Source organism: Dromaius novaehollandiae, chromosome 2, assembly GCF_036370855.1.
Source record: "Dromaius novaehollandiae isolate bDroNov1 chromosome 2, bDroNov1.hap1, whole genome shotgun sequence".
Lineage (NCBI taxonomy): Eukaryota > Metazoa > Chordata > Aves > Casuariiformes > Dromaiidae > Dromaius > Dromaius novaehollandiae.
The window spans coordinates 25700119-25722275 of NC_088099.1; the positions used below are offsets into that span (position 1 = coordinate 25700119).

Genomic DNA, 22157 nt, shown 5'->3' on the forward strand with positions numbered 1-22157 from the left:
GCCACATAGCCCTGATGTTGTGTAGCAGATGCCCTTGCTACTTCCTCTTTTGCTTATTGTTTTCCTTTTGTGCCAGAGAACTGCCATGTATACCCCAGTATTGAATTCTACCTTAATTCTTTGGAAATGCTTCTCTTGTGTAGATTATACCAGTCTGAACTGGCACTTCAGTTTCTGCAAATACTCTGCTGAGGGTGTTATGCTCTCGGGGTCATAGTGGCTACAGTTAAGCAGTCGTGTTTCCATTTTGGCTCTGCTTTCTATAAACTTTTTAAGATAACTCTGATATAGATGGATGCTACCTGCAATCTTTGCTTTCTACACTTCATTACTAGAGACACTGAATCTGAAAATGGCTTCCTTTTAGTCTCTCTTCCTTTTCCTAGCTTAAAGTCTTCTGTACCCATCAGCTGAAGAACTGATGTATGACAAAAGGTAAATGGCAGAGGCCTGCTGCCTCTGTATCTCTCTTGCAGATTTACCGCCTGCTCTCTGCTCAGGGGAAAGTCTGTAATTTGTCTGAAAGATAACGTTTTTCAAGATGTCTCCTGAAAGACCATCTTTAGATGGTTTAGGCCTAGGGCATTGGGCTCTGTTTAGATTAGTGTCAGAAGCTTGTTGGCTACCTGGCAGTTAGCAACTTCCATATTTGAAGATCACCAAGTAATATGTTGTCCATTTTGTGTTTTCTGAACCTACTGATGTTAATGGGTGAGAGCTCTGCACCTTGTGGTGAGAAAGACCACGTGGAGAAGCTTGGGAAAGCTGGAACTCAGTGTTCCTGCCCACAGACTGTCACTCGGACAACAAATCATTTGCTCTTCAACATGAAGAAATTTTCTGCGGCTAATGTCACACCTTTCTGCAACCCTGTGTTCTTAGTTAGTGCCATAGCATAGAGTGAGAAGTTATCACATTGTTCTTACTCTCCCCCCAAAAAAGTTTGAAGTCATTCTATTTGATAGTTAAATAGTCATTATGTAAAACAGTGACATTGCATTTTATTTTCTTGTTTTTTCCCCTTCCATTAAACATAAGAAAACATCTATGAATCTGATTTCAAAACTCTTTAATTTGATTGAGATTGAGTGTTATTACTGAATGAAATTTTCAGCAGGACAAACATGCTTTTTTAACGTATCAGAATTACTGTTTGGGTGATCTTCACCTGGAAGGGAATGAACTAAGTGTAGGCCTATCTGTGTGTCCCCTGTTGGCCACTGCCGGTAGAAGGCAACTTGGCTAGGCAGACCCTGGTGCTGCCCCGGCACAGCTGTTATTACGTTCTGCTCCAAGCATCATGCATGACTCATAATGTCTTCTAATTAAGCAGACTCTTCCAACGTGAAATCTAGTCTTTCAAAAACTGAATTCACAGCACGTGTTGCAGAATGCACCTGTTAACTTCTCTAGCTTTACAATCAAACTTCACATATGTGTGTGTGTGTGTGTGTATTATTATTAACTATCAATATGAAAATCTTTTGCTTACCAAAGAAACTTGATTTTCTCTTCTCCCTAACAGAAGAAAGAGTAAAGCTATAAAATAAACTGGATGGAGAGGAAGGTGGTGAAAGCACAACTCAAAAACAACCCTTTCTCCACCAAATAAAACTTTTTTTGGAAGATGATTTGAATCTATTTCTCTAAAAGCTGGATTTGAGATCCCTACTTTCTGGGCATGTGGCCTTATTTGTTGTTCTCTGGTTTAAGATAAAGTTTTATTGTATACAAGGTACACATTTTATATACTAAAATAGTACTGTTGCACAGTATGTAAATAGAATTTTGCATATTTTATAACCTAGACATCTGGTCAAGATTTAGTTACCTGATGGTACACATCAGTGTTTATTCTTTGATTGGCCTAAGATCCATGGAAATGATCTGTTAATTCAAATATGCCAGGTTATGCACACTACCCTTCAATTACTTATTTAGATCTAAATGCAGTGAAACACTACCAACTCACATAAATGTAAAATATACATTGATGAAAATTAATTGGATAAGCAGTGCTTTACTGCTTTTTTTTTTTTTTTTTTACACTCCTTTTTGGGAGCACAACCTTTTGTCTGCTTTTGTAACTTTAACTTTCAGCAGTATTTTATGCAACTTTTGTCTAAAAAGAAATGCATCAAAAAGCATGAATTGATTCTGTTCACACTTTGTAAATCTGTTGTGTAAGAGATCTAACTGCAAAGCAGAAATTGAACTTGCTTGTTGATTGATCAGCTGTGAATTAGCCATAGTCAGGAGTTTGTCTCAAAGTGAATCATCTTTTGTGTCTGCCTGAACGCCTTGTGTGCCATGCTTACTTGTCTGCCTGTTCTGCTGTAGGGAACCTTTCCTATTTTTATGAATCTATTACTTAAAGAGTAACTGCATGCCTTCCTGGTGGGTGCTTTTTATGCAAGTAAGGTAGTTCCAAAGTTCAGTATAGAGAGTCAATTTTTCTTTTCAAGCACAAGGGCAGCTTTTTTTCTGGAGGGATACTCTTTAAATGATAAAAAAGTGGTAGTTGGTCCAGCTCTTATGCTTTAATAGTCTGGAGCACAATCTTTAAAATCTGCATCCAGCCCTTTCAGAAAGAGCTGTGTGGTAGCTCCTGCTCACATTGCTCTTAGTTTATGGCTGCGTTTTAAAGGGATAGAAAGACACAAGTGATGGGAAGAGAATCAGACATTTGGAGACCTAAGTTTAATGTTTGGATTCTTGCATGTCTCTGTATCCCTTGAACGTTGTCCTTGAGAACAGTCCAAATTGCAAGGTTTAAAAAGAAAGAAAAAGATTTTGTCGAATTGACCTATTATTGCACATAGGAAGCTGAAGAAAGCCTGAAGAAAAGGAACTAATTACTATGAAACTTGCATATGGTTTTGTAAAGAAAGCCTTACCATTGTGCCAAGGAAGACAAGCTTTGGTTAAAAATAAAAATAAAAATAAAAAAAATCATTTTGTGCAATCTAGTCTGAAGCTTCTTGGCCTAACCTTTACTCTCAAATTTTTCTAGCTATGAGTTTATTTCTTCTGAGGCATATCAAAAGAGATCTTTTTTGGTTTTAAATAATTTACAGTGGAACTGTGAACATAACATTTTTCCCTTGAGGACAGTTTTATATCAAAGTTTAATATCCTGCAGTTTAAAAAAAATGTCTATTTAAAACTTAGGCTCAGGAGTAAGACGGTGAAGTGTGACATTCACAAGCTGTTTTGCGGTTTTGAAAAATGCATGAGAACATAACCCACACAGCTTGTATAAGAATAGTCAGGTGGTTCTCAATGTAATTTTCCATTAAAGCTTTCTTTACTACATAGATTTTGAAAATTTCTGTGAAAGGCAGGTAGTGCAAGACGTCATACAGCAAGATCTCAGAATAAACCTGTTATCTATCCCTCCTGCAATCTCTATCAATGAAATGGCTACTTGAAATGACCTGGTCAGAAAAGACAGTTTCCCCTCACTTCAGTTACTGTAATCCATCCTACTAAAAATATTCACTCCCAGTGCTCAGTGGTACTGTTAAGCTAGTTTTCTGACACTGGGAAAAATGTAGGCTAACAATGAGAAAGCTACATGGAAACTACATTCAAAGAAAGTGAAGCATTAAGGCAAACTAGTTCAACTGTTGTTGTTTTCTGAAGGCAAAGAAGTGTACCTTGCTTACCTTACTCTGTTCTGTTTTAGTATCTCATCTGTCTTTCCTATTTGAGTTTTCAGGAAGATTTTTCCCTAGCATGAAGATTTACTTTTCAATAACTTTCCAGTAATACCAACTTCTCACTGACCAGTTATTTAGTGCCTGTTTAATGTTTTGCCCGGTAGTTTTATCTTGTTCACATGTGCATATGTGTTTATTTTTTTTCTTAGCTTTGAAAATTCTTTTCTGGATCTAAGACAAAGTTTTGATGCTGAGCAACAGGCTTTTTTAAGCCGAAGTCATCCCACTGATGTACAGTATGTGCAAATTTGTGTAGGATGTAGGGAGGTCTCATTTTGGCTTACATCTGAAAATCATAGTAAAGGATTTCTTAGAAAAGAATTTGAAGGTTTTAATTAACTGAAAAAAAGCAATTTACACATTACTAAGATAATCAGTTTTGAGACAAGGCAAAAGTTGTCTTATTATCGTGGTTGCATTCTGGCTGTGTTTTAGAGGGTCAAAAAGCAGTAAGAAGGAGTAAGAGGAAAGGAAGGAATAAAAATGAATAGCAGTAGAAGTATTCTGGCCTAGCTGGATAACCTGGGATGAGTGGAAATGTCTTTCTGCAGAGAACTTGCAGAGCATTTGTGATTTATATGCATGTGTGCTTTTATATGCATGTGTGCTTTTTTTCTTAAGAGTCGATCTTCAAAAAGCAGCTTTGAGCAAACATTTAACAGAAGCGTTCAGCTAAAATTAATATTCTTTTCTGTCAAGTAATCTTGTCTGGATGAAACTGGAGGACTTGCAGCAATTTTCTAGAATATATGGAAACTTCCTGTGAGTCTACTGCTTGTGAGATAGGTCAGTGGCTGATGCAAGCACTGTAAATCTGATGTGCTCTGGATATGTCTTACTCGCTGTGCGTATTCCCATCAACCACATCGTAGACAGAATATGAGACGCTTGTGATTTAACAGACACAGATCTCTATGTGTAGTATTGCCATATATTTTACTGGAAGGAATAAAATACTCAAAAGAGAAATGGTCTTTAGAAGTGAATTCTGTATCACATTCTAATATTACCATTTGTTTAAAAAAATTTAACTGTTATCTTGTTGTAACAAGGCATATTTTTTAACAAAAGGGAAATTGGTTGAGAAAGCTAAACAATAATGTGGATAAATCTGAAGAACAAAATTCATGGCTTTGAAGTTGGCGAAATAGCTATAGGAAAGAGGGTGCAATAATAAAGTGGGGAAAGCTCAAATTAATATAATTGCCAGCAAATACATGGAATTTCAAATTATTTATATCCTTTAAGCACAAAGATAGCCCTTTCTTTAGTTCCCTTTAAACTTAAAACTTAAGTTTTAGGGTTTCATATTTTTGAAAGTCATTTGAAATCTTTTTCTACACCAGATGCCTTCAAAAATGGTAAGCCTTTAAAAATTACAAAAGCAAGGAAAAATAATGTCCACTTCTGCAAATGGAGCTGTAATAACACGAGAGTGTTGGCCAGTGAGCAATCCCATGTAGTAATGCAGTCGGAAGAGCGGGCTGAGCTTGACTGCAGAGGTGCAGTCATGTGGAACGAGGAAGAGATCAGCCACGTTATTTTACTGTATGTGGACAGACAGTGCTAACAGGCTGGGTTTCTACTTGTTTAGGGGCATTCTTGCTTGGCTTGAGCAGGCAACAGGGAGGTGATTTGGGCTGCTCGGATTGGTGAGGGGCAGGTGGCAGGTCCATCGTGCTGCTGCAGAGTGGAGCTGCGTGACACTGCGCGGGGGGCCCACGAGGACAGTCAAAACTGGTACCCTTCTTGCCCGGTCAGCTGTGAGCGCTGTTCTGCCTCATCCTGCCAACGTGAGCTTTTATCTTTGTCTGCTCTTGGCGAGGATGCAGCAGCTCCCTGGAGGAGAATGAGTTGAAAGACATGACCTTAAAGCAGTACTTTTGGCAGCTGGAAGATGGGGAGATAAATTTGAGATTGTGAGAATAATTATTCTTGATGATTTAATGTATGGTAAAGGATTAAAGGCATCCTATTTTCCATCAAGATCTTAAGGCATTACTAGTTGTTGTGACCTTTATATTATGGTCATATATTTATGGTATAAAATAAAAGTAAATCTCATTTTGAAAATAAGAAACGTGGATATGGAACATATGTGTAAATAGTATTCTTTTTTTCCTTCACTATATGAGGAGACTAACATCAAACTGTTCACTTTTCTTAACTAGGGCAACATTTCCACTCCAGCCAAAGCTATTCACTGTGTGTTTGCAGCCTGCAATTTGGGAAATATTTCGCTGTCCTTCTCCACTATGTGGGAGGCACTGAAACATCCAAACACTTCTTCCATGAACAGTTTCATAATGTTGCCTTAGTTCATAATTGGATACTTAAATAAGAAAACTGCTGGAATAAATATTTTAGCCACCTCTATTAGTGACATCCATAATAGAACTGTGATATTTTTTGGCTGTTTTTTTTTTTTTCCAAATATCATTTCTAACCGGGCAGAAGATCTTTTTAAGCACAGATTGGGAACTAAAAATATAACTCCCTTACTTATAATGCAGTGGCCCAAATAGTGTAACAGGAGGATGATCTGAGAGTTCCCATACAGCATATTTTCATCAGTCTATTCACATTTAGGAGCTGAATAGCAGAAACAACACAGAGATTGTTCTGGGTGTTGGAAGATGGAAGGACTCAGTTTTGCAAGCATATATGTGTATATCCTGATATCATCCAGTGGAAATTTGGGATGATAGTCCCAGAAAATGCAGATACATGCTGAAGCACCAGGATTGTGGCTTAGAACAAATTTAGAATAGTTAAGAGAATTTTTGTATTTTCTGCCTAGCTATTGACTAATGGGTGTAATGGTGAAATATGATATACCATGTCATCTTGCTTGGGATCTTCTTGTCTCTTTAAGTAGACCCATTTTTTTGGCTCAGTTGATTTAAGACTTGGGCCTGAGTTTTAAAGGCCTGTGTTCTGCACTGCAATGTTTAAGTCTTCTTTTAAAAAAGAGAAAACTGGAGTACTTTTTGTAGATCAGGCTTAAGATCCTAAACATGAGTCTATACGGTGTGCAGCTGGGCATGGTTTAGAGCTTCCCAGTTGCATTCAGCCCTAAACATGCAAATCCACATGGCATAGTGCTGGGACGTACTAGACTTGCTTCTCTACTTTTTTTGTAGTCTTACTACCAGAGCGCCAACAAGTCAGTCCCTGTGGTTGATTTGAGCTTATGAGCTTACTTTGTAGCACTGGGTAAATGTGAGTAAGATTTCTGGTCAGTGCTGATCCTACAAAGCTTCTGCCCTGTGCTCTTTTGGCTGGTTTAGGCACACTCAGGACGTATGAGCACTGCAGTCTAAAACCTATATAGATACTGCTGGTGGGAGTTGCAGGTTGGGTTTTTTGTAGGATCTTCCTTGTCTGGGGCAGGAAATAAAAAGCACTTTACTTCAGTCTCTAAGCCCATAAGAAAATCCTCATTGTCTGGCTGGCCTAGACAATGAGAAAATGGGGAAACTTGGGAAAATAGGAGACACTTCAGAACCCTCAGACATTTCGCAGAACTTCATAATGTGTTGCATGTAAAAATGCTTATCTGCAACTGCTTCCAATTACTTCGCTTTGTATAAATTAGCAGTAATTCACAACAAAAATGGCACTTAAACTGGGTTCAAGGTGTTCATGATTGAAACTTTCTTCAACTGACTTTTTTTTCTTAAGGCACTTTCATTTAGGATTTTTAGCCCAATATTTTCTTCATGTTTTTAATTGTTTTTCCTTAAGGGAAAGGGGTAGATTAGTGTAGAAAGGGAACAAAGATTAAAAATTTTCCTTTCCTCTTTGAATGACAGTCTGAAAACTTAATTGAAAAAATTGAAACAAAACTTGAAACCTCTTTAAAGAAAAAATCCTTCTGAAGTCTGAAATTTTTAACGTGTGTGTGTATGTATGTGGATGTGTGTCTGTATATGTATATGAAATGTCAAAATCTTCTGTGATGTTAATGGAGAAATATTTTGTTGTATATTATGGCATTTCTTTTCTATACACATGCATTCTACAGTATACATATCTTTAAATGGACATTCAGCTATGGAAACAAAGACATAGTAAAACTATTATTTATTATTGCAGATTTTTATTACTCTTCTGTCTAATATCTGTAGCTGTAGACTGACCTGATTATACAAATGCTGAAGTTATAAAAAGCAGTTGTTCTATTACGTCCTTTGGAACAGCATTTGCTTCACTGACTAAAAATCAGAAAATACGATTTTATGTAATACTGCTCATAATATATCTTATTTTTCTCAATTTTTAATGTCACTTTTCCAAATGAATCATTTTTGTGTCAGGTGAATTTCCATTTTTGAAGCTTTGTGGTGTTCTTTGCTAGGACTATGTGAAAGTGGGGCAAGTCCCAGCCTTTCACAAAGGTCGGCTGAGCTCTCTGGCCCTCTGAGCAAGGTTCTGTGCTTTGCTTGGTTCAGTTGTAGATCCCTCACTTAGGCTGCAGACGTTAAGCCTAATGGATGTGAGTAGACTGTGCTGCATGTACATGCTATTAAAGGTATGGTATGATTATATTTGCAAGCTCAAGATTCTTAACATAAAGAGAGTATCTTGTTTCTGAATTAAAGGTATGTTCCTGTAAGATTTTGATCACTGTCTGAACAGTTGTTGATGTACCAGGGCCACTGACTACATATAACAGAGGTTTTGGGTGGGCTTTGGTTTAAACTTTTTTTAACTTAACAGGCATGTGTAATCCGATTTTATAGGGCAGATTAAGACCGTTGCTTAGATCTCTTGACAAAGATAAGATGGCTTAGTTGTTAATGATCCTTTTCCTGGTATGGAGTGATAAATGTGAAAAGGGAAACAGAAATCTCCCTTCTATTACGAAACAAAATCCTTTTGGTGGTTTCAGTGATGTAAGGATATGGTTGAAATCGGCAACCATCTGGGGTGTTGAATGATGTTTGTTTGAGTAGCCTATTGCATTCTTTGATTAGCTGTACTATTAACTTTTTTATTATTGGCTGCTAAAAAGAAATGTAGGTCTGTGAGTTTTGGTAATGACATTTGATCTTTCAAGGCTGAATCAAAGCAGTTAATATTGCCAGGTGAAATACATGCTGAAAGGTCATCTTTTTTTGTTGTTTAGCCTACAAGCCCCAAGTTTGGAAAAGCAGACTCATACGAAAAACTGGAAAAACTAGGGGAAGGGTCCTATGCTACAGTATACAAAGGGAAAAGCAAGTAAGTGTATTTTTTTCATTTAATTTCCTGTGTAAGGATAAAAGTGTTAATGTTGCAGCATTAAAGAAAGTATTAATGTTGCAGCATTTGTATATGTAACCGTATAAAAGAATGCAGAATGACACAGACTTCAGTGACACTGACTTCAGTGAGACTGTGCTCTAGTCAGAGGCTGAGGCCACGTTGCATAGGTAATATGCTGCCTTCATAGCAGAAGATGAGATCCTGTTTTCTTAATCTGATGTTTTTGTTTTTATGTTATTGTTTTATTACTGTCTTAATATCTGTATCAATGTAAGGTATTTAATTTTTAGGGGTAAGCGCACATATGCAATATACTATCAAGTACATTTTTCTGATGTTTTGAGAGCAATGCTGAATATATGCAATGGTTTTATTAGTCTTTGTTGTTATAAAAACTCAAATAAAATATCATCAAATGATTAAATGGAATTGTAGACTCTTGTGAGTTTAGTTTATTTACAAGAACAGCCAGTAGTGTTAATGTTAAGACACATTGTAACAACTACTTTGCCTCATGTATACATGATAAATACATAGTTTTCACCCACTTTAACAATATTTGTTGCAATTTGTTATTCCTAATGACCTAAGCACTTCTGTATTGTATAGGATAACTCAATAAACACACTTAAAATACACTACTTGAGCTAATGCTGCAGTTGAGAATTACCTTTGTCAAGCAGCATACTTCATGGTATAAGGTTCATATATTTAATTGAGTTTTACTAATCAGACTTTCAGTGATAATGAAGCAGTTCTGAGAGAGGGATCTGATAATTGTGGTATCTTTATTTAAAAACTTTGTCCAGTGAATGATGGATGAGACAACTTACCATTCTCAGCAGAGAGAATATTGTGACAGTCACGGGACAGAATAACTGCTGAAACAGGGAAATAAATTTGTTAACATATTCCAGGGTCATCAAGGTACATAGGTACTGAAAATTAATTTTTCACTGAATATTTGTAGTAAATCAGAATGAGGGATGCCATTTCTAAGTAGCTTTGAGATTAATGAGCACAATGACATTGGACTGGTATGAATAAAAGCATGTCCTAAATATAAAAGAAGTATTTACAGTTCTGCCATGTTGGTATATGCATTTCCTTTCACTCTCAGCTTTCTTCAAGAAAGTGCAGTTATGTTGTATTGTTAACTGTTCAGTTACATATCACCGTAAATACCCGACATAATACATAAGTAAGCTTTTTATTGGGGTTTAAGTAATATGAGAAAACCATATGGATTTCAGCTGTGCCTTATAACTAAAACCCTTTAGAAAAAATCACGGCAGCATATCTGATGATAGTTATCCCATATGCCTTGATTTTCAGTAAGCTTGAACTAAGGAAACGGGGTTGCTGAATGTCCCCTCAATCAGTAGAACTGACCAAGAATTAAAAACAAAACAAAGCACAGCCCTAGAGCACTTTTGTTCAGTGGTGGTCTGTGAATGTGTTACAAAACATAGATTGGTTTAGAAATACTCCCTTTGTCTTAATAGAGCTGACTGTACATCTGTAGGAAATACTTCATTGATTTTAATGGTAGTTGAATAATAAGTTGAAATTATTGTACTCTGTGCATTCTCTGTTAGATAAATAGCAAGTTAGATCTGAATCAGTAGTGTGAATTATAGCACTTGTATCACTTTATTCTGCTGCTTCATTACATCTTTTTCAAAATCTTTAAAATTTATTTTGAAAAAATTATGTAACTAGAGTCTGAGTAAGAATGCATATACAGAGGGTATTTCAGTCTCTTCCTAATGTTAAGGTAATACGCCTTCACCTGCTAAACATTTTGGTTGGTTGATCTTTTTTTTTTCGCCCAAGAACTGAAATAATTCCAATATTATGCAGCACCATCCAGATTCAGCAGCTCCAGTTCAGACTTCTGTTTCTTGAGCTAGAGAAACAGTTGAACTAGTTCACAGCAGGAGGAAGTGATTCCTTAGGAACAAGGGAAATGCTACAGGGGCTGCCAGCTACTTCAGGAGGAGCTATTGGTTGAAGTCCTGTGTTATCTCATTTGCCCCCTGAGAAGTGGAGGAATCTGTGGCCCATGCGATGTCCTCAGAGAAGGGAGAGCATCACTGCTGCCGAACTTTGCTGCCACTTTTCTGGCAGATTGGCTCTGACTATTTACAGCTTGGTCTAAAATGGTAGATACAGAAATATTTTCTAGCACCTGGTGTAGGTGCACAGTGCAAGACTGATATGCACCACTGTGCCCCTGCTGGCTTTAGCTTTAATGGGAAGAAAAATAGGCAGACACGTCAAGAGAGAGGCATTGCCTGTTTTGGCATGTACCCAGTTTTGACTACTGAAGGATTAAGCCTGTGTGGCACACTGCAATACACAGTTTAGATGTAGCGGGTATTTGAAAAAGATGGTAATACTTGCAAAAAATCGCATTTTGATTGAAATGTTTGAGAGTTTTCAACCAACTGTAATGTTCAGTTTTGTCATTTTGCCAAAATATTTCTGAGATGTGTCCTTAACTGTAGTTGAAGATGGAGAATTTAAGATCAGAATGAGCTGGTTTGAATGATACTTTGTACTCAGAATTATTGTGCTCCATATTTATCACTAGATACATATGGCAAGTGGTGGTGGGTTTTGTTTGTTTTTTGGGTTTTTTTTTAATGTATTTCCTGAGATATATAGGTACCAAGGTAGAAGTGGAGGTGATCTGAAAGTTTGAGATGTGTCTCTTAGCCGTACATTCAAAACATCTATAAACTGAAGGAAAATACTACTTTAAATAATTTAATGATACATTTGCTGCTAATAGCATTTAGTGACAATATGGAGCACTGTATGCAGCTATTAGTTTATCAGCACTTAGAAAGTTGCCCCCATGTTCTTATTACCAGTTTAATACAGGTACTATAATGTTATTACGAGTTTCCCAAACCCATTTGCTATTTTTTCCTTATATTTCACTTCTAGATTCAATTCCTTGATGATGTTTTGTAACGATCAGTGATCCCAACTTCAAGAAATTTGTGTTTTATGGGTATCTTCATAGCAACATGTGCAGCTCCCAGTTCAAGCTTATTCCATCAAACAAAAACTCTTTCCATTCTTGGGCTTCTTGAATCTAGGAAAGAAAAGTCTCTGTTTACATTGAAACAAGCTGGGGTGGGAGAGAAACAGAAAGAAAAATCTGTTTCATTTCAAAATCCATTTTTTACACATTATAAAAGTGACTGCTGGCTTTTTCATCAACATATCACATTTCTCTATTTCGCACACTTATGCAACTTGCTGAGAATGTCTCCCAGAAGCAGCTCATATTACTGAGTATTGCGTAAAATGCTGCTTTTCATGAATGTTTGATGAACGACCGTTTCCACGCCTAGCTTACCAAAGACCAAAGCAACCAACCCATCAAGTGGGTGAAAAAAGAAAGGAAGGACAGTACTTATCAAATTTTTAAACAAATTTAAATTTGGGTTCAGGTTCTAAAGTGAAGTTTCTAATGTGGAGGAGCCAAGGAAGATTGCTTTTTTTTTTCCCCCCCTTTAATATCCGTTGCACTCAGATAACTTCTTATACTTATTTTTATTCCAGTATATGTGTTTAAGCAAGGTATTTTACTGAACAGATAAAGGTAAATGTACTGCAGCAAGAATGTCTAAGCCCTGATGCTGAAAATAGTTGTATTTTACTTGCATGCATTCAGCTTTAAGAATCCAGGTCCAAGTTGATACTTAACTATGAATAACAAACTATAAGAAAAGGTAGTTGTTTGAAAAGGAGGGAGGAATGAAAGATGACCCCAAATTTGGGCTTTAGGCTTCTGGAAGAATAATGTATATAGGTGACTTCAGACTGAAGAAGGAGTTTAAGAACAGCACTGAATAGTAGTTGTATTTATTTTACCCTCTCTTCAGCTCCTAAAATTGCTTATCCCATATGTCTATGATGATGTACCACTTGAAATGATGACTCTTCAAACGTTCCAGAACTTTCTGCCCTTTCTTTCTCCACAAATTTCTGATGAATCTGGGAATTCCTGACATGTTTCAGTGTCTTAGCTCATTGTGGTCCAGTTTTCAGCCCCAAACTGTCTCCTCCTTTTTTGCGCTCTTTTGTGTAATCTCATGAGAGTCCTGAAAGTACTGTTTGTTGAGCTGACAAGCTCTTAGTATGTCCTTCAGCAAGCTGTTTTATAGTAAAATTCTGAAATAAGTAATGATTGGTGTTTCAGCCATAAGGCTATAGTTTCAAGGCTAGAACTTGCTGAAATGGTTTGAAAACTTACAGCTGAGGAAATCATAGACAACCATTTGTCATAATTCCTTTTCCTTTGATAGGTAGCCACTGAATAATAGGCCCAAGCTAATCTGGAGATGTGCAGAATATGTTGATAATTTTTGATGGCAATGATGTTTAAGTTGACAAACATACTCCTCGGGGAACACTCTTGAAACGAAAATTGACACTGCTTGAAGGCAGCCAGTTTTTGATGTTAGGAAGGCTTTAATTATGTTTTCTTTTAGAGTTTAAGGCTTTTCCTAATTTTGATTCTTTTATTAAATTTTAATGCCTGATCCAGTGGAGTCCGTACAAACCCTTGTCTTCCTACCAACACCCGTTATTTTTCTGCCTATTTGAGGAGTCGTGTAGTATCCCAGCAAAGTCAAATGAAGGAAGGCTAATTCCTCTTAGCGGATGATGGATTTCTCTTTCCGCAGTCAGATACAAATGATTCCCCAGAGTGTGAGGACGCTGTAGAGTGAACAGGATTGAATTACTGAGAAAAGTGAAGCAGTCTTCTGTTATACTGGGCTTTTGCTTACCGGAGAAATAGCCAAATAACCGTTTCTTTCTGGCTGACACGTGCATTAATAGGCAAATTTATTTCTGAGTTGCTGTGTTGAACTTCAGGCGTGCATGTTGAAAACTTATCTTGGCATATTCATTTTTGATTGTCTTTAAAGTTCATTTCTCAAATTTTGGCTTGTTGTATAAAATTGTATAAAATCCCCACGGGCTGCTTAACGCATATATTGGTTGAAATTCAGATCTCTTTGAAGTGATTTATGCCTTTTTTTTTTTCTCATAAAATGCTGGAAAAGTAAGGCTAGTAATATACTGGTAACACTCCAGAAAACGATGCAAGTTTCATTGACTCTGTGTCTGACTAGTACTGTGAAAATTTGTCATCTCTTTTGATAACTTTGAATTAAAAAAATCTTTACCAAAGTTGAAAAGATTTTGTATTTTAACTGAAGAAGCAAGGGATGAGTAGTGTTGCAGTCGCACTTTCCTCTGCCTTGCTTTTTTTTTATTTTTTTTTGATCCCTTTTCTAGGTTCCATGTTATTGTGGAAAGAGATCTCATAATAACGGAACAGAAAAAAATATGTAACATAAGGTTATGGCTTAACTCTTTTCCCCACATACTTTTAGTGGTCCTTTGGAAAATGTTACCGAGTTTGAAAGCAGTTTGCAGAAAATAAATGTTAGAGCAGTAGTACCTTTTTAATTTTTGTATATTCCTTTTTGCAACTGAATTTAAGAAAAAGCTGTCTGTCTGCATAAGCATGTATATCTTCTTGCTGCTGTGGACCTTCTTCCATCTTGGGGTTGATTATGAATTTACCTGAATTTCCAGCAGTGAGATCTTACTTGATCTGTGACAAACAGATGGTGGATGTGAGTCTTTGGAGTGTGGTTAAGAAGGCAAGAAGAGCAGAGAGGAGCTGCTTCTAGTCAGGGCCCCCTTTACCACGCAGACTGAAGGTGTTCCTTCATAGTCGCATTGGGAGCTTTGCATGAGGGAAAAAACTGTGCTCTTGGCAACATTATTAGTTGGCACAGTTGCCATCCTTTCCCCTCACTTTTCAATTGCTCTTCAAGTTATAGGTAGAGGATTAAAAAAGATTACCTGCATTGAAGTAATGTGATGTGTGACTGCTGCTTACACAGCACGAATCTGTGTTTAGAGAAGCAGGCCAGTGGTATGTCTGCTACTTCTGCACCTTTATGATCTCTCTGTGATCTATTTCTTGTTTGTCCGTATTAGTTTTAGTGTATTAGGCACCTTTGCTAAGTTGCGTGTGCTCAAAGTATTACGAAAACATATCGAACTGTTAACAGATGCAGTTGACAAAATACTGCCTAAAATCCCTACCACAAAATTCCATCATTTCAAACCAGTTATCACTAATATAGTTCTTGTCTTAAACTCAGTTCTGGTCCCTGTCCCTTTTAACTCTTACCATGAGGATGTGTCTGGTTGAGTAAGCAGAAGAATCCCGTAGAAACTGATGTTGCCAGCTCAGAGGTCACTTCCATGAAGGCTGGAGGAGGTAGCAAAGTTCTTCCATCGAGCTTCCTTTCCTGAAGATCCTGTTGCCTGTTTGAACTTGGAATTTTGTGTATTCAGTTATTCCAATGTGTACCAAAAGATGAAAAGTGATTTTTCAGGTAGCCAGGACATTTTGGGTTTATATTCTTCAAAGACAAAACCTTTTACTATTTACATGAAAATCAATAGGGAGTTAGTGTTTTGAAGCACAAATCTTGGAGACAGGTACAACTCAGTAAGGCACTCACCATGCTCTGTGTCAGCCATGGTTTCCAAGTGGTGTCACCCCTGGGACAATAAGGAATATGCGAATGGTTAGTGTGAACTACCTGTATTTGTTATTGCCATGATGTACTGTAGTACGCTTTGTGAATATCTAGCTGGCTATGATAATATTTCATGTATGTGCTGGTGGATGGCTACTCACAAGAAACAAGTGACTTCAATTCTTGAGTTTATGGTGCCAAAACCATCACTGAGGAAGACTGACAGGGCTAACTGCTGTTTGGTTTTTTTTTTTTTAGTTGCATCATTTTTTTCCCCTTTTATTTGTCATGAAACCTCCTTGACTGCTTTCCCTGTCCTTTCTCTTGTTTTATGTGCAATCTGTTGGAAGTGCTGTAGGTTACTGACAGCCTAAAGAGCTTGCCATGGTTTTGTCCATCATACTTTCTCTTTCTAGTCATTCCCCTAGCTTTACTGTATGCCTGTGTGAGGTATTATGTTCACATGCTCCCTGAGACATTTCATGTGCAGCGCTCCAGTTCACAAATAATAAATTTTTCATCATTTGGCCAGTTTAGTCAGAATCTTTCAAAATTGCTGTGGTTCATGTTGCCTTAGTGACCTAAATATCCCCAACCTTTTCTTTTCTTTCTTGTAAATTGTGTGTCATCTGCAAATAAAACTGCTTTTGTCTTGGAGTACCAAATGGTTGGAAAAGTAATGTATATTGATGGATTATGAGAGGCACTTTAGAGTTACCTCCTTGAGCTTCCTAATTTCTCTTTTTTTAACTGCTATGCTTTCAGTATTTTTGTAGGTTGCTTTTCGGTAATACATTTTGAAGTCATGACACGGGTTTATAGAGTGTGTAAATAGATGCTTTTAAAAAATCTCTAGCATTATAAATCTTTCAGAAAGGCAATAGCTTCAAGTTGAACTAGATGCCAAACTAGTGATAACTAGATGCTGAACTGAGATGCCAAATGGTGGAAAAATTTGTTAAAGCAGTATAAGTACTGAAAGTAGTTTTTAAATAGTTCTTCTGTCTGAAAACATTTTAAAAACCGTGTAAACCTGAAGACTGTAAAAGATGAATCACTGACTATATCGATCACTTTCATTGAATGAGTTTCTCAGCATTTAAAGGAAGCACTGGGAAGTTTTCTATATAGGCATATATAAAAGAGAACAGTACACGATGCTGTGCTTCTGTATGTGTGTCGTGTTAAAACTTACCATTTTTCCTTGAACCTGCAGAGTACTTTACAAAGGCAGTTAAGCATTATCTGTTGTGACAAGTGAGAGGAAACTGAGGAAAGAAAATGTAATTATATAACTTACCCAGGATTGCACAGAAAAATGCTGTAGGAAAACTGGGATAGACCAAGTTACACTGAATACAATTCCAGAACTTACCGGATAGCAATTTAGTGGCATTAGCACATGTATGCATGACTGGCATGGTAGAACAAATGCTGAAGAAATTCCCAAGCTAAATGTCATTATGCCATGCACCACTGTATTTTCCACTTCGCCATGGAAAAATACCTTCCAAAAGAGCATCTGTAACTCTAAGGATGCAGAATTATAGGAGAGGTTGCTCTACTTATAGTGATACCATGGCATTTGTCTTCAAACTCTATATGAAAATCAGCTTTTGTAGGATCCAAAAAGAAGTGAGGTATATTGAGAAGGACCAGGGCTGCAGAGTCCTCTCCCTGCTGTCTGTCCCAGGCCTGGCACCTTTTTCCCCTTCTCCTTGATGAGAGAGAGAGAGTCAGAGGCCAATCTGTAACCAATCTTAGTGCATATTCCATGTCACGGTAATCAAAATACATGAATAAAACATTTGCTTTTTCATGAACCATAAGTACCCCTGCCTGACCAGTTATGTTTATATCTGATTGCAAGGTTTTGTTTTATTTAATCTGTACTCGTCCAGACTGTTTTAATGTTAGGCATATTGAGCTTAAAAGTGCTTGGTGCCTAGCTGCAAGAGTGATTTTACCCAAGCTAGTGCAAAATAACAAACTACGGGCAGAGGTTTCTTTCTCATCTTTCAGACTCTTAGGAAAAAGTCATTTTCTTTCAACAGTCATGAGTAAAGTACAGGCCTTGTATTGTGCTTAGTTAGGTAGCTAATTAGTTTTAGCTAATGATGGAGATTGGGAGATAGGGTCCTGGAGGTAAATACTCTGATTCTGCTTCCCTGCGCCTACTCCAGTGAAGGCTGTAACATTGCTCATGTGAGAGTAATCTAAGTCCTGGGAAAAGCTGGATCCCCAAGTTCCAATGACAACATTAATCAGTAATTAAAATCCTGCATATATTTTGGAGCTCTTTGATCTTTTTTCCAACCCTAATAAATGTCAACATTATGCAATATCTTTAATCCACTGGTTTCTTTTAGAACAAGGTACTTTTTTAAAGATGGAGGTTAGAAGGTGGTTGAAGTCAAAAAGAGAAATTGTTATTCTGTGGAGTATTTCCACTCTATAGCTTTAGTAGAACTGTAAATGTTTTCTGTAAATTATAAATATAAGTCCTTTTCAGTATGAGAAATGCAATATAATCAATTTTTACATATCTTCAATGTTAATGACTTAAAGAAGTGTTTCTCCTAATGTGAAGTTAGTTACGCTGTTGGAATAATGTGAGGTGACTAAACCTATACTGAATTTGGTTCTGTGAAGTTTCTTTCAAAGGAAAATTCTGGCAGAGCCTGGTTTCTTTAGGTCACTGTCTGTTTTGCGTTTTAGACTTCTCTTTGGGATGTTAATATAAGTACAGAATATATTTAATTAGATGTTTTCTGCATTTGAACATCATGCTTTGTATTTTTCATATAAATGAGTATTTAACAATTGAGAGTTATTTTTCTAAATAAAAATTAATGCCTTGAAATAAAGCATCAGGAATACGAACACCATGGCAATACCGTCTGTTTTTTTTTTTCCTTTGCAGAAATGTTCCCAAGCTCAGCACTTGCTAGGGCTGTGAACTAAGCCTAAACTGCAGCCAGCAATAAAACTCTGTACAATATAAACAGATTGAAATCAGAGAGGCAGTGTTGGTATTAATTGAATGCTTTGGATGTATTATATTTAGAGCATGTATCCCATCTAAATATAACTGAAGAACTTGTGAAAATAGTGTTATTTTACTCTTTTGTTCTCTATGTGGCATTGTCTACATTATCCCCAGTAAAGCCAATTAAATCATCAGTTACTTTATATTCATCAGTATTGTATTTTCCTAGTGATGCATTAAAACATTAAATTATTTCTAATCTTCTATATTTTCTCATAAATGGTCATTTGTATCAATGTATTTCTTTTGGTAATGCTAATATGTGCTGTTTTAGAAGATGCAATGTGACACTGTATTAGAATTTTTTGTAACATCTGGCTCATTTGTATTTTTTAGAATATAGACTTTCACTACATGCCACATAAAACTATACAGACCTATTTTTGTCTATTTTGCATATAAATCTGAAATTAAATAGAAGAGTTTATGTACCATTAAAATGCTGAATTCCCATAAATCTATAATCTGTTCATCAGCTGCTAAAGATTTTCCTAGACAACAACATCCTTATTAAAGTGACTTTGTGTGATATTTAGAGAGGCTTCGGGACTTCTTTCCATTTTTCAGAGATTTTTGGATATGAGAAAGGAGGAGGAGAGAGAGAAAGCAAACCTGTTACTTTAGAAAGGACTAAGGCTTGTAAATTAAAACATAGAATTTTGTAATCAGTATTATCATTAATAGAAACTAATGAGACAGTTGACAGGATGGATGGAAGATGCTGATAAGTGAAATCCTTGGCCATGTTAAGTGTATTGTTTTAAGATGATGACAGCTACCAATGACAAAGTGGCAGTGTTAACTAAATGGCACAGCCCACCTACTTCGTCTGTTTAAGAACACTATGTAATTTCGTATTCATCAAAGTCAGTTGTATACCGTTGCTGTTTGTGTTATATTTTGCTATTAATGGATCAGCGAAATGCAGAACTTTAGATTAAGAAGAACATAATCTACATGGCTCTGCATGCTACACGCCGGTCTCTCGAATTGCACTCCCTCCGCATCTTACGTCCTTAGTCCCTCATTGGTCTGCTCTTTTCCATCGTCTTCTGCTTTGCCTTTGCTGAATAGAGTGTCCGTCCTGTTCTTGATCTGCAAAACTATCTTGCTTTTCCTCATTTAAATCCCTCCTGCACAGTTATTTCATCTGTTGTAAAATAACCAAATTATTCAGATACCTAAATTACTTTTAGGTGATAGGCAGGATGGTGTATTGGCGGTGGAATTGAAAACTACAGATGTATGTGAACTAAATATCTGTCATCAGTCTTTCCGCTTCTACTTTTATTATGGTTTATACTTTTATTTGTGTGTGACACAAAGTTACTTGAGGTAAGGTTTGTTTTTTTCTGATGCCAGAAGAAGTTTGATTATGATCTCAACAGAATATAAGGCAGTCATAAGGGGAAAATCAGATAATCCTCTGGGAGTAAGCTGGTAATTACCTGTCAACAATGACTGGTGGCCTGAGACTTGAATTGATTCCAATCTGAAATATTATGAATAGTTGGAAGGTGATAAGTAAACCATCTTTTGATAAGCAGGCTCCCTAAGTTGTTTACAGAGTCATTACAATGCACTGTACAGGTCTAATGAGATTCTGGCAATACGAAAAGATAATCAGAAGAAAATACACAGTAGCAGTCTTGTCATTGAAGTCATCTGACTGCAAAAATTAAAAGCCTGAGGGAGAAGATGAATTCAAACTTGGTAGGTGTCCATGTCCTCTTGCTTTGCAAATCGAGTATGCTTTCTGGGGTCCAGAGCAATAGAGAGTTGCCTCCATGACTACAGGAGTGTGGAAGCTCCACGGCTTCCCTAGGGCTCTGGGGCTGTAAGGGCTAGCTTTTTATTTTTATTTATTTTTTTTTTTAAAGGAAGAATTGCAATAGTAATCCTTCTTATTTGGCAACTGTATTATGCCCTTCCAGGAATCCACCTTCACCCCATGCTTTTCATACTTGGGGAGTCTGTTGAAAGTTCAGAAGTATGAGTTTGTTCTTGAGGAGAGTAATCAATATCAATTTTTATATTTCATTCAGTTATTGGTGAGATTTTATTTGGATAAACTGAACCAACTGTATTTTCTGTGAGGCCTTGAATGGGGAGAATGTTTAGTGAAGTTTTGAATGCCAGAAGTGAAATCAGCGAAATAAATTTGAAAAGAGAGTGACCTCTGCTGTGAAATTTCATCTCTTGGAGCACAAAATATTTTAAATCTTATAAATGGGAATCGTCATAATCTAAAACTAGCCTGGGCTATGTAGCAAAGAATGTACATTAGGAACAATTCTGCCCTAAAGGGAAATGGTCAGAATGACCTAACAAGTATTTCTCATCTCCAGTATCCTTAGCTTTTTGTGAGTAATAGTTATGGGGCAAAGAAGACAATTGATATAGGTATGGATAAACTGTAAGTGGAAAGATTAAGGAAAATTATATGCCTTTTTGTTGGAACAATTTGATCAATTAAAGGACAGATACATTAAAACCATATTTTGCGATGTGATACTTCTTAACAAAGCTTCAGTTTAGTGCTATGATAGGAAAGGAAACAGCCTGACTCACAGAAAACTGAGATCATTTCTTGGATTGCATATGAGTGTGAAAATATAAAGTTGACATTATGGAAGCGATGAAGTGTTTCTTACAGCACTATAAATGAATCATTGACATTGACAGGAAGAAATTGAATAAGTACATGATGGGAAACAAGCTCTATTTATAAGAAATACTGTTTCTGCTTTAATTTTGTGTTTTTTGTTTCTCCTTCCCCTCCCCTCTTTCTCTCTCAGGGTAAATGGGAAGCTTGTGGCACTGAAAGTCATTAGATTACAGGAAGAGGAAGGAACCCCATTTACAGCTATCAGGGAAGGTATGCACTCACATTTAATGATTATACGTGTTTCTTTTAATTACATTGCACTTTCTCATTTCAGTGGCATGCTATGGTGAATAGCTTGAGAATTCAAATTATATGGTTGTGTGCTTTGCAGGAAGAACCTTTGGTGCTCCAAAAACAAAGCTTTTCTTTAGTGTAGGGGTTCTTGTCAAATATAATGCAACTCTGCCTCTGCTTTGTCTTGCGTTAGATTTACTATACAAATGACTACCTAAGAGCACATGCATGTTTGAGATGGGTGTGGGAAGTTAATCTGCCAGGTGAAGGAGCTATATAAATAGTGCTTCTTGTCTGGAGGCAGCACCTAAAGTGAAGATGGATGCATGTTTTCCATATACCTGCAGCCTGAAGAGAAGAAATGCATATCTTGACTGGAGGCCATCAGAAGAGCAAAAGGATCTGGAAGCAAAAATACAGGCTTTGTAAAAAGCTTGTTGGCTGTACATGGTTTGGGTCTAGTTTTTGTTTCCCCACGGACCCTGTCCTGTGTGGCTTGGGAATGGCTCTTACCTAGCTCACCGCAAGATGTCTGTCACGCTTTCTGCTCCGCTCCCTTTGTTCTTCCTGTCAGCCTCTCCCGTGTTCCCTGATGGCAGCTTCTTTATCGAAGCCCAGTTGCCTCAAGCTCCTTTGCAGGAATG

General features: G+C 36.9%; 1 protein-coding gene across 4 annotated transcripts in view; it reads left to right on the forward strand.

Annotated features, from left to right (window-relative positions):
• CDK14 (cyclin dependent kinase 14) overlaps window positions 1-22157 on the forward strand; it is a 330859-nt gene that overhangs the window by 84909 nt on the left and 223793 nt on the right. For all 4 annotated transcript variants that reach the window (XM_064506052.1, XM_064506050.1, XM_064506048.1 and 1 more), the window contains 2 exons: window positions 8854-8948; window positions 21410-21489. In XM_064506052.1, coding sequence (XP_064362122.1) covers window positions 8854-8948; window positions 21410-21489 — 175 coding nt within the window. The remainder of the gene's footprint in view (window positions 1-8853; window positions 8949-21409; window positions 21490-22157) is intronic.